This window comes from Podarcis erhardii (assembly GCF_964252035.2).
Source record: "Podarcis erhardii genome assembly, chromosome: 8".
In the NCBI taxonomy this organism is placed as follows: domain Eukaryota; kingdom Metazoa; phylum Chordata; class Lepidosauria; order Squamata; family Lacertidae; genus Podarcis; species Podarcis erhardii.
This window is the reverse complement of record NC_138499.1, coordinates 10,781,088-10,796,978: the sequence shown is the minus strand read 5'-3', so window position 1 is coordinate 10,796,978 and position 15,891 is coordinate 10,781,088. Positions and strand designations below refer to the sequence as shown.

The following is a 15,891-nucleotide window of genomic DNA, read 5'->3' as shown; positions in this document are numbered from 1 at the left end:
CATACTTTTTGGCTCCCAAATATCAAAAACCTGGAAGTACAGTGAGGGGGGAAAGTATTTGATCCCCTGCTAAATTTGCCCGTTTGCCCTCTGATGAAGAAATGACCAGTTGTTATTCTGTTGTTATTCCTGTTGTTATTCTGTCTCTCACAGCTACAACAAACCTACCGTTAAAATTATGGACTGGTCATTTCTTCATCAGAGGGCAAACGGGCAAATTTAGCAGGGGATCAAATACTTTCCCCCCTTACTGTAAGCGTTCCGGTTTTTGAACATTTTTCAGAAGCCGAACATCTGACCCAATTTCCCCTTGAGTGCAGGAAGTTCTTTCAGCCAATCGGAAGCCGTGCCTCAGTTGTCGAACGTTTCGGAAGCCGAACAGATTAGGTTTGACAACTAAGGTTTGACTGTATTGTTGCTATTATTATTATGAGGCCCTATACCCGTAGGTCTCAGGGAGCTTCACAACATAAAATTTGACTAATTTATGTTATTTCTGCATTTTTACAATTTTACATTGCAAGTTTCTTAATTTATTGTATCCCGCCTTGATAATTTAAGGAGTGGGCAGTTTACAAAAGTAAAGGTAAAGGTAAAGGGACCCCTGACCATTAGGTCCAGTCGCAGACGACTCTGGGGTTGCGGCGCTCATCTCGCTTTATTGGCCGAGGGAGCCAGCGTACAGCTTCCGGGTCATGGGGCCAGCATGACTAAGCGAACCAGAGCAGCGCACGGAAACACCGTTTACCTTCCCGCTGGAGCAGTACCTATTTATCTACTTGCACTTAATGTGCTTTCGAACTGCTAGGTTGGCAGGAGCAGGGACCAAGCAACGGGAGCTCACCCCGCCATGGGGATTTGAACTGCCGACCTTCTGATCGGCAAGCCCTAGGCTCTGTGGGTTAGACCACAGAGCTACCCGCGTCCCTTATAAGTAAATAGATAACCTGGCCTTGTCTGGTGCTGAAGGAAGGAAGGAAGGAAGGAAGGAAGGAAGGAAGGAAGGAAGGAAGGAAGGAAGGAAGGAAAGAAAGAAAGAAAGAAAGAAAGAAAGAAAGAAAGAAAGAAAGAAAGAAAGAAAGAAAGAAAGAAAGAAAGAGGGAAAATCTGTGTATTTAAAAACCTGCTAGCTGCTGTGATATCAGATGTCATGTGAGCCTGGGCTTTTGAAACTCTCTCTCTCTCTCTCTTTATGCATTTCCCCTCTTCCTTTTGTAGAAATTGTCGGCCTCGACTGCATCCTCGATGGGGTCAGGTACAAGAACGGACAGTCCTTCCAGCCCAATTGCAAGTACAATTGCACCTGTATCGGAGGAGCAGTGGGCTGTGTCCCCACCTGCAGAGACTCCAAGCCACCCCTCGTTTGGTGCCCCAACCCCAAACAGATTAAGCTGAAGGGGCAATGCTGCGAACAGTGGGTCTGCGACGACTCCAAGAAAATCAGAAAGACTTCCCCACGGCACATCTCCTCTGCAGGTATTGGCGGGGTGTGTGTGTGTGTGTGTGTGTGTGTGTGGAGCACGTGAGGAGGGGCAACTTTCTAAGACTTTGGAGGAAGGAAGCTCCCCACAGCTTTTAGGGGCAAACTCCCTGCAGCATGGAGTCCCAGGTATAACTTGTTCCAACCTTTCTCTACAACAAAAAGAAAACAAATTGAAACCAACAGCCACTTGAGGGCTGGGCTTGGAGGGAATTGAGAAGAGGTGCTGAATTTTTTACCTGCTGGCCCTTTCCCAGCTCAACATTTACCCTTCCAAGGTGGTTTTCCTCCAGCAGGGAAAATGGTAGAAAAGCTGTACAGTGGTGCCTCGCAAGACGAAATTAATCCGTTCCGCGAGTCTCTTCGTCTTGCGGTTTTTTTGTCTTGCGAAGCACGGCTATTAGCGGCTTAGCGGCTATTAGCGGCTTAGCGGCTATTAACGGCTTAGCAGCTTTAAGAAAAAGGAAACAAACTCGTAAGAACTCGCAAGACGTTTCGTCTTGCGAAGCAAGCCCGTAGGGAAATTCGTCTTGCAGAACGACTCAAAAAACGGAAAACTCTTTCGTCTTGCGCGTTTTTCGTCTTGCGAGGCATTCGTCTTGCGAGGTACCACTGTATTATACAAGGGCAGACCACTGCTTCATCTAGCTCACATTTAAGCCACATTCGCACTATATAGTCATACCTCGGGTTACAGATGCTATAGGTTGTGTTTTTTCGGGTTACGGACTGCCAAAACCCAGAAGTACTGGAACGGATTACTTCCAGGTTTTGGTGTTGTGCATGCGCAGAAACGCTAAACCACGCTTTGTGCATGAGCAGAAGTGCCGAATCGCAACCCGTGCGTGCACAGACGCGGGTTGCAAAAGCTGCGGGTTGCGAACGTGCATCCCACATGGATCACGTTCACAACCCAAGAATCCACTTTACATTTAAACAAGCATCGTACCACTTCAAGCAGACATGGCTCCCCCCCCCCCAAGAATCCTGGGATCGGTAGTTTTTTAAGGGTGCTGCGAGTTGTTAGGAGACCCCAAGTCCCCTCACAGAGCTACAATTGCCAGAGTGGTTTAACAAAAAGAAAAAAGAAAAACCAAAAACCACCAGAATGCCTACATATACATAATATCGGTATGTACATTTTTTCTATCTTTGTATGTTACTTTGGAATTTTTGTAATTTTTGCCTTGGACTTCTTCAGCCACTCTCTCTCCCACTCAGAGCGCAATTAACAGGCAAACAGGGATGCTATCTTCTTTAATTGGCAGTCAGCAACATACCTCAAGCAGCAGCAACAGCAACAGCGGCAGCTTGAGCACTCTGCTCCCACACAGCTCTGCTTCTAGGCACCACAAATCAGTCCAGCATGCAGCCTCCGTTCCGCCGTCCAGCGATCAGCAACAGACACCTCTGGCGACTGGGACGACTGGGATGACTGGAACAACGACTGGTCAGACGACTGGGCCCATAACCGATGTCAGCATCGCCCTTGAGCCAGTGTACCAACTGGACTCATGCACTACAGCCCCGACTGGGCTAGGCGAGCTGGGTAGCACTGCCAGAGACCTCCTTTCCCACAGGAACAGGTCACAGTGCTGTGGACTCACAGCTTGGAGCTGAGAGCACCGGATTCGCTTCCACAATTATACAGTCGTTGCGCAGCAGCGTTTTGCAGAGTCTTGCAGAGTATAAACCACTCGGAGAGCAGCTCTGTAAAATATCCTCCTTTATTCTATAACTATAGCTATGATACAAACTATATACAGAGCTAAATATTCTGAGCATAAATCAATGCTATACTCTGAGTGCCTGCAGCTGCTCTTAGCAGCAATCTTATCTATAAACACGATCTCTTGCACTCTCTCCCCGACACACTGACTGACTCTCTCTCTCACACAGAGACTCACTCACTTGACTAATTAAGTAGAGAGCAGTACATTGCTCCTCCTCTCTGTAGAGTCAGCAGAGACCTCAGGAGATTCTCAGGAGATTCTTGGGTATGGGAGGGGTGAAATCTCCTCATGTATATTACAAAGTGTCTATATGATTTAGAACCACGCACAGCTGATGAAGCCCCTTCGGGCGAAACAGGGGAATATCTAGGAATCCTTGTCTCGTCTGCCTGTGCCAGCATCCATTAGTGCCAGGTTCTTTTGTCTGCCAACCCAATCATCTTCATTAGACACTTAGAAGATTATTTCATGCCACTCTTCTAAGCAATACGACAGACAGAAAAATACAAGAGAAGATGAAAAAAATTAGAAAAGAATGTACTACAGCACTGACAATATAGGACTTGTATTTTGTACATACTGGACTTGGTGGTCAACTGGAAAGCTACATTTTAATATATTATGTCACAATGTTGATTTTGACATTATAAGAAGCTGTATCTAATTTTTGAGAAGTAAAGGTAAAGGGACCCCTGACCATTAGATCCAGTCGTGACCGACTCTGGGGTTGCGGCGATCATCTTGCTTTACTGGCCAAGGTACAGCTTCTGAGTCATGTGGCCAGCATGACTAAGCCGCTTCTGGCGGGAGCAGGGACTGAGCAACGGGAGCTCACCCCGTTGCAGGGATTCAAACCGCTGACCTTCTGATCAGCAAGTCCTAGGCTCTGTGGAGTGCCCAGAGTGCCACCAGCATCCCCTTTTGAGAAGTAGTTTCTAGTAAATAGCTTTGCAATTGTTACTATATGGCCTATTATATTTATGTGTGTTTTTTTAAATTAGAGTGGTTTAACAACCAATTCCTCTTCACAGGGAATTCCTGAGGCTGGCGCCTAAGCTGAACTAATGCCATGTGTTCCTTTCCTCTCTTTTTTACAGTTTACGAAGGGGAAATTGAGTCGTGGCAGAAAAACTGCATCCTCCACACCTCTTCCTGGAGTCCCTGCTCGAAGACCTGCGGGATGGGCACGTCCCAAAGAATCACGAACGAGAATGACCAGTGCCGTCTGACAAAAGAGAGCCGGCTCTGTAACATGCGCCCATGTGAAGAGGACATCGCCAAGCACATTAAGGTATGGGATAATACAGGCAGAAATCCTCCTTGTTGCTCTTGCTTCACCACATTAAGCACACTAAGGTACTGCTTGTAGGATTGCTCTTGTTTCCCCATCCACCCACAAGAAGCTCCCACAATTTCTCCGCAACAGCCACTAGCTTTTTATGGCATCTCCAGATGATGTCATTTCTATAGTAAGTCCTTGGCTTCTAGTGTTTTTCCGCATTCCCCTTCCCAGGTGTGGTCACTTCCTTATTTACTTAAAGGTAAAGAGACCCCTGACCGTTAGGTCCAGTCATGGCTGACTCTGGGGTTGTGGCGCTCATCTCGCTTTATTGGCCAAGGGAGCCAGCATACAGCTACTGGGTCATGTGGCCAGCATGACTAAGCCGCTGCTGGTGAACCAGAGCAGCACACAGAAACACCGTTTACCTTCCCGCCGGAGTGGTACCTATTTATCTACTTGCACTTTGACGTGTTTTCAAACTGCTAGGTTAGCAGGAGCAGGGACCGAGCAACGGGAGCTCACCCCATCACGGGGATTTGAACCGCCGACCTTCTGATCGGCAAGTCCTAGGCTCTGTGGTTTAACCCACAGTGCCACCTGCATCCCTTATTTACTTAGGCTATCCAATTGCAGCTCTGTCCTGTCCAAAGAGATGGACAACATGATGGGGTATGAGGCTTCAGGGAATCAGCTTCCTCCCCCCCCTCTTTGGCAGTAGATAAGCAAAACAAAGAGAAAGGAGTCTCTTACCAGTTAGAAACTTTGATGATCACAGAGAGAGAACAAGGAATCCATTGCTAGGAATGACGGTGCTCCTAATTAAGGGTTTCACCCACTTCCTCCCTAGTCACCCACGTCACTACCGCATCTTGTAACCTGATCTCACAACCACTGTGCTTTCTGTGCCGCCACATTATCTGCTCTTCTTGACATTGTGCTGAGCGGTGAATGCTCTCCCAGTGCTTCTCCTCCTAGCTGTTCCCCATTCAGTATTTCCCAGCTTCTGCCTTCTGAACTATGTCCCTCTGCAAACCGCTGTTCCAAATCTATACTGTGGGAAGATTCAGGATCCGGAGCAGGAGCAGGAGGAGGGAGAGGCTCCCACCATTCCTCCTCAGTGCAGCCCTCCTCAGCACGGTCCCTGACATGGAGGCACAGAGGCTTCTGGGAGTTGTGGTTTTAATCAAGGGGTTTTGCAACTGGGAATGAAGACTGCATAACCCAGGGATAGTCTACCTGTAAACCTCTAGATGTTGTTGGACACTTGCCAGCATGGCCAATGGTCAGCGATGAAGAGAGCTGAGAGTTTCTAGCACTTTCTAGCCTCTTCATAGTTCTCGGAGAAGTTTTATTCTGTTTTCAAAGTTTTGTTCTGTTTTTAATGTTCTGTTGAAAGCCGCCCAGAGTGGCTGGGGAAACCCAGCCAGATGGGCGAGGTAGGAATAATAAATTATTATGAGTATTATTATTACTGGAAGCGTAAATAAAAATGTTTAATCGATCAAGTTGATTGCTATCATCTCGCTTTCTCTCATGTTGTTTCTAGCCTGGAAAGAAATGCTTAGCAGTGTACAGGAGGCAGGAGCTGATGAACTATACTCTTTCTGGATGCGTGAGCAAGGCAGCTTACCGGCCGAAATACTGCGGCGTCTGTGTGGACAATCGCTGCTGTACTCCGTACAAGTCGAAGACCATCGACGTGAGCTTCGAGTGCCCGGATGGGACCGGGTTCTCCAAGAAAGTCATGTGGATCAACGCCTGTTTTTGCAACCTGAGCTGCAAGAGCCCCAACGACATTTTCGCTGACTTAGCTCATTATCACGATTACTCCGAAGTTGCTAATTAAGTTAGCTGGGTATGATGGCATGCGCAGGGAGGGAGGGAGGGAGGGAGGCGAGCGAGAGGGGAGTACTACGTTTTATTGCTCTGATTTTACAGAGGGTTGAAAATAAAAGAGAATCTTCCGTCTGCTGTATGTGAAAGCAAAACCATTTGTTGATTTAAATCCTTTTTTCCCCCTTTCCTTTTAACCATCCTGGCCTAAGTCTGCATTGATCCATCCTGTCGTTTTAAATGCTTTTTTAACAACAGGATTTTCTGCAGAATGCCCTGGTTCTCAAATATTTTCTGTTCTCCGGGCTGCAGTGTAGACCTTTTGAATTATTATTTCCTTTGAAGCAGAGGTTGGATGGCCATCTGTCATGGATGCTTTAGCTGAGATTCCTGCATTGCAGGGGGTGGACTAGATGACCCCAGGGTCCCTTCCAACTCTAAGATTCCATTACTCTTTTTAAAGTGCAGGGCTTCATCTACATAAAACACTTCTTGCCCGTTTACAGGGGTACCTTGGTTTCCAACCATAATCTGTTCCGGAGGTCCATTTGTAAACCAAAACAGGTTGTAACCCAAGGCACACTTTCACCAATGGGGCCTCCAAAAATTTTTTGTTCATTATCCAAAAAAATTGGGTTGTAATCCAAAAAAAGGTTGCAAACCGGAACACACACTTCCTGGTTTGAAGTGTTTGTAATCCAAAACGTATGCAAACCAAGGTACCACTGTATTTTCTTTAAACAGGATTTCTATACTGCTTAATCCTCAAAATGCTTCACATTATATAGAGATTAAAACGTACCAATTAAATCAGATGTTAAAAACAAGTTGGCTTATAAATATAAATAAGATCAGCCATTTTTCACACAAACTTTTTTTAAAAAAAAATACATATTAAACGGCATGCCAAATTTGCATGTGTGGGTTGGCTCGCCAACCACAAACTTGACCACAAACTTGACATGAGCCAACAGTGTGACGCAGCAGCTAAAAAAGCCAATGCAATTCTGGGCTGCATCAATAGGAGTATAGCATCTAGATCAAGGGAAGTAATAGTGCCACTGTATTCTGCTCTGGCCAGACCTCACCTGGAGTACTGTATCCAGTTCTGGGCACCACAGTTCAAGAAGGACACTGACAAACTGGAACGTGTCTAGAGGAGGGCAACCAAAATGGTCAAAGGCCTGGAAATGATGCCTTATGAGGAACGGCTAAGGGAGCTGGGCATGTTTAGCCTGGAGAAGAGGAGGTTAAGGGGTGATATGATAGCCATGTTCAAATATATAAAAGGATGTCACATAGAGGAGGGAGAAAGGTTGTTTTCTGCTGCTCCAGAGAAGCGGACACGGAGCAATGGCTCCAAACTACAAGAAAGAAGATTCCACCTAAACATTAGGAAGAACTTCCTGACAGTAAGAGCTGTTTGACAGTGGAATTTGCTGCCAAGGAGTGTGGTGGAGTCTCCTTCTTTGGAGGTCTTTAAGCAGAGGCTTGACAACCATATGTCAGGAGTGCTCTGATGGTGTTTCCTGCTTGGCAGGGGGCTGGACTCGATGGCTCTTGTGGTATCTTCCAACTCTATGATTCTATGATTCTATGAAACAACAATGCTTTTAGCAGGTGCTGAAACCAGTACAGAAAATCGCCCGTCTAGTATCAATGGGCAGGGAGTTCCAGAGCATACTTGCAACCACAGTGAAGGGTCGATTCCTTGCACTTACCACAAGTTGGGTAGCACTTCCCCAGTGACTTGGGCCTACTCTCTTTTTGAGCTTACAGGGCATGCTGCTCATGTGAAACACCTGCTCAGCTCAGTAGAAGCAAGTCCAAATCACCACTGGATTGGGATGGCTTTCTACATCTGTTGCAACATCCTCAGACCCACACTTTAGCTCTGGTTCCCATGCACAGCGGGATGTTGGAGGGGGTGGGGGCTGTGCGCCGGTTTTTCCTATCCTGTTAAAGAAGAATGATTTCATACAGGTGGCTGCTTTAAGTCACTTGTGCTCCAAATATCATGCAATTGCACTACTGGGAAGCGCAGTCATATCTTGGAAGTCGAATGGAATCCGTTCTGGTAGTCCTATTGACTTCCAAAGCATTTGACTTCTAAATCATGGCTTCTGATTGGAAGCCCCATCGGACGTTTGGCTTCCAAAAGAACGTTCAGAAACCAGAACAGTCACTTCCGGGTTTCGATTTTCGAGAGCCAAAACTTCCGAGTTCCAGGGCGTTTGGGAGCCGAGGTACGACTGTCGTTGTTGTGGGAGTATGCATACCCCTCGAGTGGCCATCCTAGATCACAGAAGCCAATCCTGGCTTCAGTTGGGATCCTGGAATGCCCTGTTTTTTGTTCCAGCACTCACTCTGCTGCAAGTCTGCTGATGAGCCCTGGATTGGAAGATGCTCTGGACTGGCAGATGTGCTGCTCCTGACATCCCGATTTGGGGGGTGAAAATGTTGGAGAGGATGGGTGTGGGAGTTTTCAAGCAGCAGGTTCCATTCCTAAAGTAAAGGTAAAGGTAAAGGGACCCCTGACCATTAGGTCCAGTCGTGGACGACTCTAGGGTTGCTGCGCTCATCTCTCTTTATTGGCCGAGGGAGCCAGCGTACAGCTTCTGGGTCATGCGGCCAGCATGACTAAACAAACCAGAGCAGCGCACGGAAACGCCGTTTACCTTCCTGCCAGAGAGGTACCTATTTATCTACTTGCACTTTGAGGTGCTTTCAAACTGCTAGGTTGGCAGGAGCAGGGACTGAGCAATGGGAGCTCACCCCATCGCGGGGATTCGAACCGCTGACCTTCTGATTGGCAAGTCCTAGGATCTGTGGTTTAACCACCCGCGTCCCATTCCTAAAGTAGGCAAACACATAATATATGGCCTCTGAGCGTGTACAGAGCAACTAGTGAGGGAACTGGGGACCTTTGCAAACAGTTCCTTCATAGTGCAGCCAATGCACAGTCATTTATTTGGGAGAAATGTTCCTACTCTTGCGTACTAGGCCATACCCCATCCTCTTCCTCTGCATCATGCCTTTGCTGAGAATCCCAGGTACAGCAATAAGTAACCAAACCAACCCCTGTGTTGCAAAGAGAAAGTCAGCCATGTCCAGGCAACACGATGACCATGTACATATGCAATAGACAATCTTTAAGAATTCCTTCAAACCATAACAAGTACAAAATGAAATCTTTAGTCCCAAAGTCTCTGAAAATCTTTAAATGAACCGAGGTACCTGCCAACCTAGCAGTTCGAAAGCACATCAAAGTGCAAGTAGATAAATAGGTACCACTCCGGCGGGAAGGTAAACAGCGTTTCCGTGCGCTGCTCTGGTTCACCAGAAGCGGCTTAGTCATGCTGGCCACATGACCCAGAAGCTGTACACTGGCTCCCTCGGCCAATAAAGCGAGATGAGTGCCACAACCCCAGAGTCAGCCATGACTGGACCTAATCGTCAGGGGTCCTTTTACCTTTACCAGACTTTGTACAATGAAAGACAAGCTGTGAAGCTTTGTGTATTCAGCAAATATGATGTCCAACACTGAACAGTGATTCCGGATATTGACTACTGTTTCGTAGAATTCTTCATCAGCGTGGTGGGAGGATATAGAATTGCTTCAGAAACCCATCTTATTTCAAATGAATGTATGTCAACGAAAATATCAAATGCTGTGGAACGTTGCTCATGTAATAATGTAGTCACTGCTTCTTACACGCATGTGTTTGGCCACTGTGAGAACAGGGCACTGGACTAAATGGGCCATTGGCTTGATCCAGCAGAATCAGGTTATGTTCTTACCCAAGAGCTTTTAAACTGGAGACACCGGTGCCTAAACAATGTGCAAAACTTCTGTGGGCTTGGCCTTCTCTTAGGGAACAGATTCAGCCCAAAGTGCTCTGGTCAGGTGTAGGGAAACCAAACTATACAATCAAGAGATGATGCGGGAATATTCCAGTGGCTGGAGAATTGCGTTTAAGGGATGGAACAGCCTGTGATCTGAGGAGAGTCTGGCAGCAGAAGAGGCACCACAATTATCTCATGCTACACAGGCTTCTCAACAAAGCGTTGCCCAGGCAGGGCGCAGTCCCTATTCATTGAGTTCTGAAAGTCCCTATTGTGAGATGGCGCATGACGATCACATTGTGCAATGGGCAGCTACGAGCGGCCCAGAAGAACAAAGCGCCTCTTCAGAAATCTGCACTGCAAACAATGCTCCCAAGGTGAGATGGTACAGAAAAGGGGAAAACGTTGAGGAGGCCAGGATTGGGTTAAGTGGGAAATGCCTCCCTCAAAAGGAGGTTGGAGACAGACAATGGTTTGCGAGAGGGTTCAAAGTGGTTGTTGAGAAGGATCATTTATTCCCATGTTGCACAGAGCTCTTTCGTGCTTTCCTTGTGTCTCAGGCTAAACGGGGTTTTGGAAATGAATGGGACAGGCAGCTACAGAAATTGGATTTCAGGTCGCCCTTAAAGGCAAGTCTTCCTAAGTCACACTTCCAGAAACAACAAGTGCTGGACTACTGCAAATTTTAAGGTGCGGTTCTCCAGGCAAGCGGTGTGTGCAGAAATGTCTATATCAGGATAAAGTGCACGTAATGATGCATAGTATAGTGAAAATAACACAAAAAGACATTCTATTTAGGGAACACTAATTGGAAGCTGTGGAAGTTGTGTGGAACATTCGGGTTCCAAATAATGTTTGCAAACCAGAACACTCACTTCTGAATTAGTGGCATTCTGGAGCCAAAACGCTCAATTCAAACGGAATTCGGGATCCAAGGTATAGCTATATAAACTCTGGATCTCCCCCACTTGCCCTGCTCTGACTGATCCAGCAATGGGGAGTTGTTAAAAGCAAGTAAGGCAGTACTTTAATAAATTTATAATAAATTTTATTTATATCCTGCCCTCCCCAGCCGAAGCCGGGCTCAGGGTGGCTAACAACTCTAAAGTAGTGCAACATTATAAAACCATTATAAAAATTAATTAAAATCAAAATTGATGGCAACCATAAACTAAAGTTTTGTAAAGATTGCCAGAGGAGGGAGTCAGGCTGCGCCCTGACCAAAGGCCTGGTGGAACAGCTCTGTCTTGCAGGCCCTGCGGAAAGATGTCAAGTCCCTCAGGGCCCTGGTCTCTTGTGACAGAGTGTTCCACCAGGTTGGAGCCGCAGCCGAAAAAGCCCTGGCTCTAGTTGAGGCCAGCCTAACCTCTCTGTGGCCTGGGACCTTCAAGATGTTTTGATTTGAAGACCGTAAGTTCCTCTATGGGGCATACCAGGAGAGGCGGTCCCGTTTCTGTGGCTCCCCCACAACTTTCTGCCCCAAACACAGCAGGCCAATTCATTTATCATCGAATCCAAAGGTGCCCTTCAGCACGGCAAATGTAGCTTCCATTAGACCGTCACAAGAGGCTGACCCCAATCGTAACCTCCTGCTGGGCACTTCCAGGCACGAGTCACACAGACTGTCCTCCTTTGGCTGGGCAGGAATAGGATTTGGTCCGTGTCAAATGTGGGTCTGCCAACAAGGTTTCGGTGTTCATGTCACGCTGCCTTGCCAAGGGCTTTTCACAGCAGCAGGTGTGTGCCCAGTTATCTCAAGGAGGATTTGATTGTATCCTGCCCCGTCTTAAAGCTAAGCTGCTTACAGAACGAGCAGGGCCCATGTCCCCCGTAGACGGGACAATTATCTGTATCTGGGACAAGGCTCAGAAATAGCATAATGTACGCTTGGCAAAAGCGTCACGTTGTGGCGGCTTGTTCTAAGCAGACGGCACATGTGAACGTGCTTCTCCTCTTCTGTACCTGAGCTGCCCCCACAGCAGTAGAGTTCTGTCACGAAGAGGTGGGCTTCGTCAAACAGGTAGATTTTTAGAAACGAAACGGGTGGAGAAAGGAAAACTCTCCTGCCTTGTCAGGAATACATTCAAAATTAAGGTTCTTGAGAGCTCCAGGCTTTAATTGGATAAATTAATGTACCCATGCATAAGTCAAATGTGTGTTGATCTGTCAGCATGCAACACCAGCCACACCCCAGGAAATGGCTTCGACTGGATGGCTAAAGCAGCTGAGGACACCTGATTGATTGCACAAAACAAATGAAATACCACGAAAATCCCTGAAACAAGAAGTAATTGACTATAAATATTATCTTATGGGAATCAACTAGTCTTTAACATCAGCAGTAACATCTAGACCACGGGAGCGTTTCAGCCCTGTTCTTGAGTTTGTTCAAATCTAAAACAGCTTTATCTTGTATTCCTTTCTTTGAATTTGTGCCACTTAGGTTTTTAAACCTTTTTGTAAAAGCAGCACTAGAATTTTCACAGTCGAGTCCTTAACCCTTTATTCTTGTGCTTTGCTTTCTTCAAGCTGAGCTTTGCTTAAAACTTGTTGTTTAGGTTTTCAAACCTTTTTTGTAAATTCAGTATTAGAAACTGTACTTTTGAGTCCTCAATCCTTTATTACTGAGCTTTGCTTTTCCTAGGTCGAGCTAGGATTACAATACGTCAGAATTTTGGGGGTTCTACCCTTGTTTGAATTTCGGTCATTTAAAGTTTATGATTTTTCTATTTCCTTCTGAAGAAACTGAATAGTTCAGTGGAACGAGGTTTGTAGCCGGCATCCCATTAAGGCTTTGTTCTATTTTAGGTTTTTCTAATTTTTTCCTTAAGCTTTTTGGTTTTATTATTTAGTTGATTTCCACAAGATAATATTTATAGTCAATTACTTCTTGTTTCAGGGATTTTCACAGAATTCCATTTGTTTTGTGCATTTCTCAGTTCCGTGACGTGTCTTTTTTCTATTGAGGACACCTGATGGGTCTCAAACCCTCTGTGAGTTAGGGACTTGCAAAGACAGGCTCCAGCAGATTGTGTGGATGAGAACCAATAGTGGGTCCTATGGTCAAAAAGGCAGTTTCTGCACGTACAGTAGAGGGAAGTGATGGTCAGATGGGGCTCACCAACCTGAGAGGGTAGCCCATCTAGAAGAAAGAAAATATCCTTCTCCTTGACCCTAAATCTCTGCTGCCTTGCAGAATATCTTTGGGAGAAGAAAAGGCCAAGGAGTAAACCCTACACAAATCCAGAGTCGATCCCTAAGATGGTTGCATGGCATCTTGTAGGTCTCATTCTGGAAACTGCTGCAGCTGAGCTGGTGCCAAACGCATTGCTCTGCTTTCCTTTGGACCAAATCAGGGAGGTCGAGAGGGGAGTCTTGTCGTCGGGGCAGCCCAGGAGCTCCGTATACCTGAAGGAACGTCTCCACCTCTATTGCTCAGCCCACTGAGGTCCACCTATAAGGGTCTTCTGCTGGTTCCCTCACTGTGAGAAGCAAAGTTAAAGGCTAAGGGCCTTCTCGGTAGTGGCACCCTCCCTGTGGAACACCCTCCCTTAGACATCAAGCAGATAAAAGGACTACACAACTTTTAGAAGACATCTGAAGGCAGCCCTGTATTGGGAGGTTTTTAATGTTTGATGTTTTATTATGTTTTTATATATGCTGCAAGCTGCCCAGAGTGGGGAAAGCCGGCCAGATGGGCGGTGTATAAATAAAATTACGATTATGATGCCCAGGCTTGCATCCTGGGGAGGTCACTTAGGTGCTGCTAATACAGTGATTTAACTTTACCCCGGAGGTGCACTCCATTGCTTCTTGAGACAGTCAGGTGCAACAGTGCTAGGTAAGGTGATATGCATGTGGATTGTCCCATATTTATTCTCTGGCTCCCCCAGATTAGGCTGATAAGGACTTTTCTCAGTGTAGCCTAGGGCTGAGGGACCTGAAGCCCTCCAGCTACTGCTGGACTCCCATTCCTATATTCACAGACCATTGGTCACACTGGCTGGGTCTTCTGTTAAGTTGGGAATCCAACAGCTAGAAGGCCATAGGTTCTCAACTTTGGGTTCTCAGATGTTCTTGAACTACAACTCTCATCATCCCTGACCACTCACCATGCTGGCTAGGAATGATGGCTACTGCAGTGCAATGTCTGAGAAAGGATGCTGTAGACAAATCTGAGCTAGATCCACCCATGACCTGACTCTATACAGGACAGCTTCCTATGACCAACCCTATTGTAAATCACCTAGGAAATTATTCATAAATGAAATCAGTTGCAATTCTCAAGGTTGTCTTCTTCCCAGTTGAAGTTAATGGTTGCACATGCTGCCTTCAACATAGCCAGACCCACCCAAATTATGCACATCCCTGATTTTCCTGTGTCACTGAAAAAGGTGCATATTCCAGTGTTCATGTAAGGCCTGGCGAGTTTGGAGGTTGCCTTGGGCCTGGTCACCCTAACCTACAGGTGGCGAAGAGTAAATATAAATGTGCTTGTGGGGAAAGTCTTCCATAGCAGAATACATGCCATGCTTGGAAAAGGTCCCATCAGCAGGTAGGTGGGAACAACTCCTACCCGACACCTTGGAGAAACAGCACCTGTCGATGCAGACTGTATATCATTCAGTATCTTGTCTCCAACCTGTCAACTGGATACTTCTGGATCCAGAACCCACAAACTTATTTCCAACACCTGACTGTCAGTATCCGACTCTGAATATGAGCATTCTGTTTAGCATTGTGGCCAACGGCCATAGGTATAGTTTTATCAATATGCCCAACTAGTGGCCATCATCACTTCTCAGGGTATGCAGTAAATTCCAAAAATGTGCTGTCAACTAGTACTTCCACTTTTCTGTTTTGAAACTACCACCAATTTCCTTCGTTGAATGACCCACCATTACAGTAACATGGGCTGGGGACAGAGAGAAATCTATTTGCTCAGCCTGTACAATTCATATTACCTGCTTTCATAACCATTTTTTAAAAAAGCAAAAGCTAACTAGTCCAAATGTGTTAGGTTTTGCATTTCACAAGTCATTTTATAGGTTTTTTCTATACCCTTTCCTATGTTCTATCCTCTTTTAGATGGGTCAATCAGAACTGCAGCCATTTTTTATGAAGGAAATTAGGGTCATGCTTTTTCTCTTCTTTTACACTGCTGCCAACTAAGTTGACATTTACAGCAAGCTGTCCATAAAACAGCCATGTTACCTTTCCTGGTCAGAAACAGCAAATCTCACACCATCAGCATTAAAATATGAAATTCTCAACATCAACACGCTTTACAATTGCTTATATTAACCAGGCAACACAATTTTGTTTCCCAGTTTGCATGGTTCTGACTACTCTGGATCTTGAATATTTTTTTGTTATCGGCAAACTTATCTATGGCATGGCTCACCCAATCCAGGTCATTTTAAAAGTACTATCAAGCTCCAGTACAGAACTAATTTCTCCGCAATGTGAAAATGGTCCATTTATCTGCTTCCTGATTTTTAACCCATTGATGATCCATGAGAATGCACTCAAGGCAGTTTAAGTGATCCATACGAGTAGTGAGGTGCATTTTCAACCACCAGAGATGGACTTTCTGTTGTGTAGGGTCAACTGAAGTGCAGGGCCAACTGAAGTTGGAGAGCCAAACTCACTGGTTTTTTAATCCTTATCTCAAAGATCACCATCATTTTCAGGACACAAAATAGATGCAAAACCAC

At 45.9% G+C, this 15,891-nt stretch overlaps 1 protein-coding gene across 1 annotated transcript in view; it reads left to right on the top strand.

Moving 5' to 3' along the window:
• The window catches only part of CCN4 (cellular communication network factor 4), a 32,312-nt gene extending 25,945 nt beyond the window's left edge, over nucleotides 1-6,367 (top strand). The window contains exons 3-5 of the mRNA XM_081874575.1: nucleotides 1,219-1,476; nucleotides 4,311-4,504; nucleotides 6,042-6,367. Coding sequence (XP_081730701.1) covers nucleotides 1,219-1,476; nucleotides 4,311-4,504; nucleotides 6,042-6,341 — 752 coding nt within the window. The 3' untranslated portion in view covers nucleotides 6,342-6,367. The remainder of the gene's footprint in view (nucleotides 1-1,218; nucleotides 1,477-4,310; nucleotides 4,505-6,041) is intronic.
• Nucleotides 6,368-15,891: the final 9,524 nt, after the last annotated feature.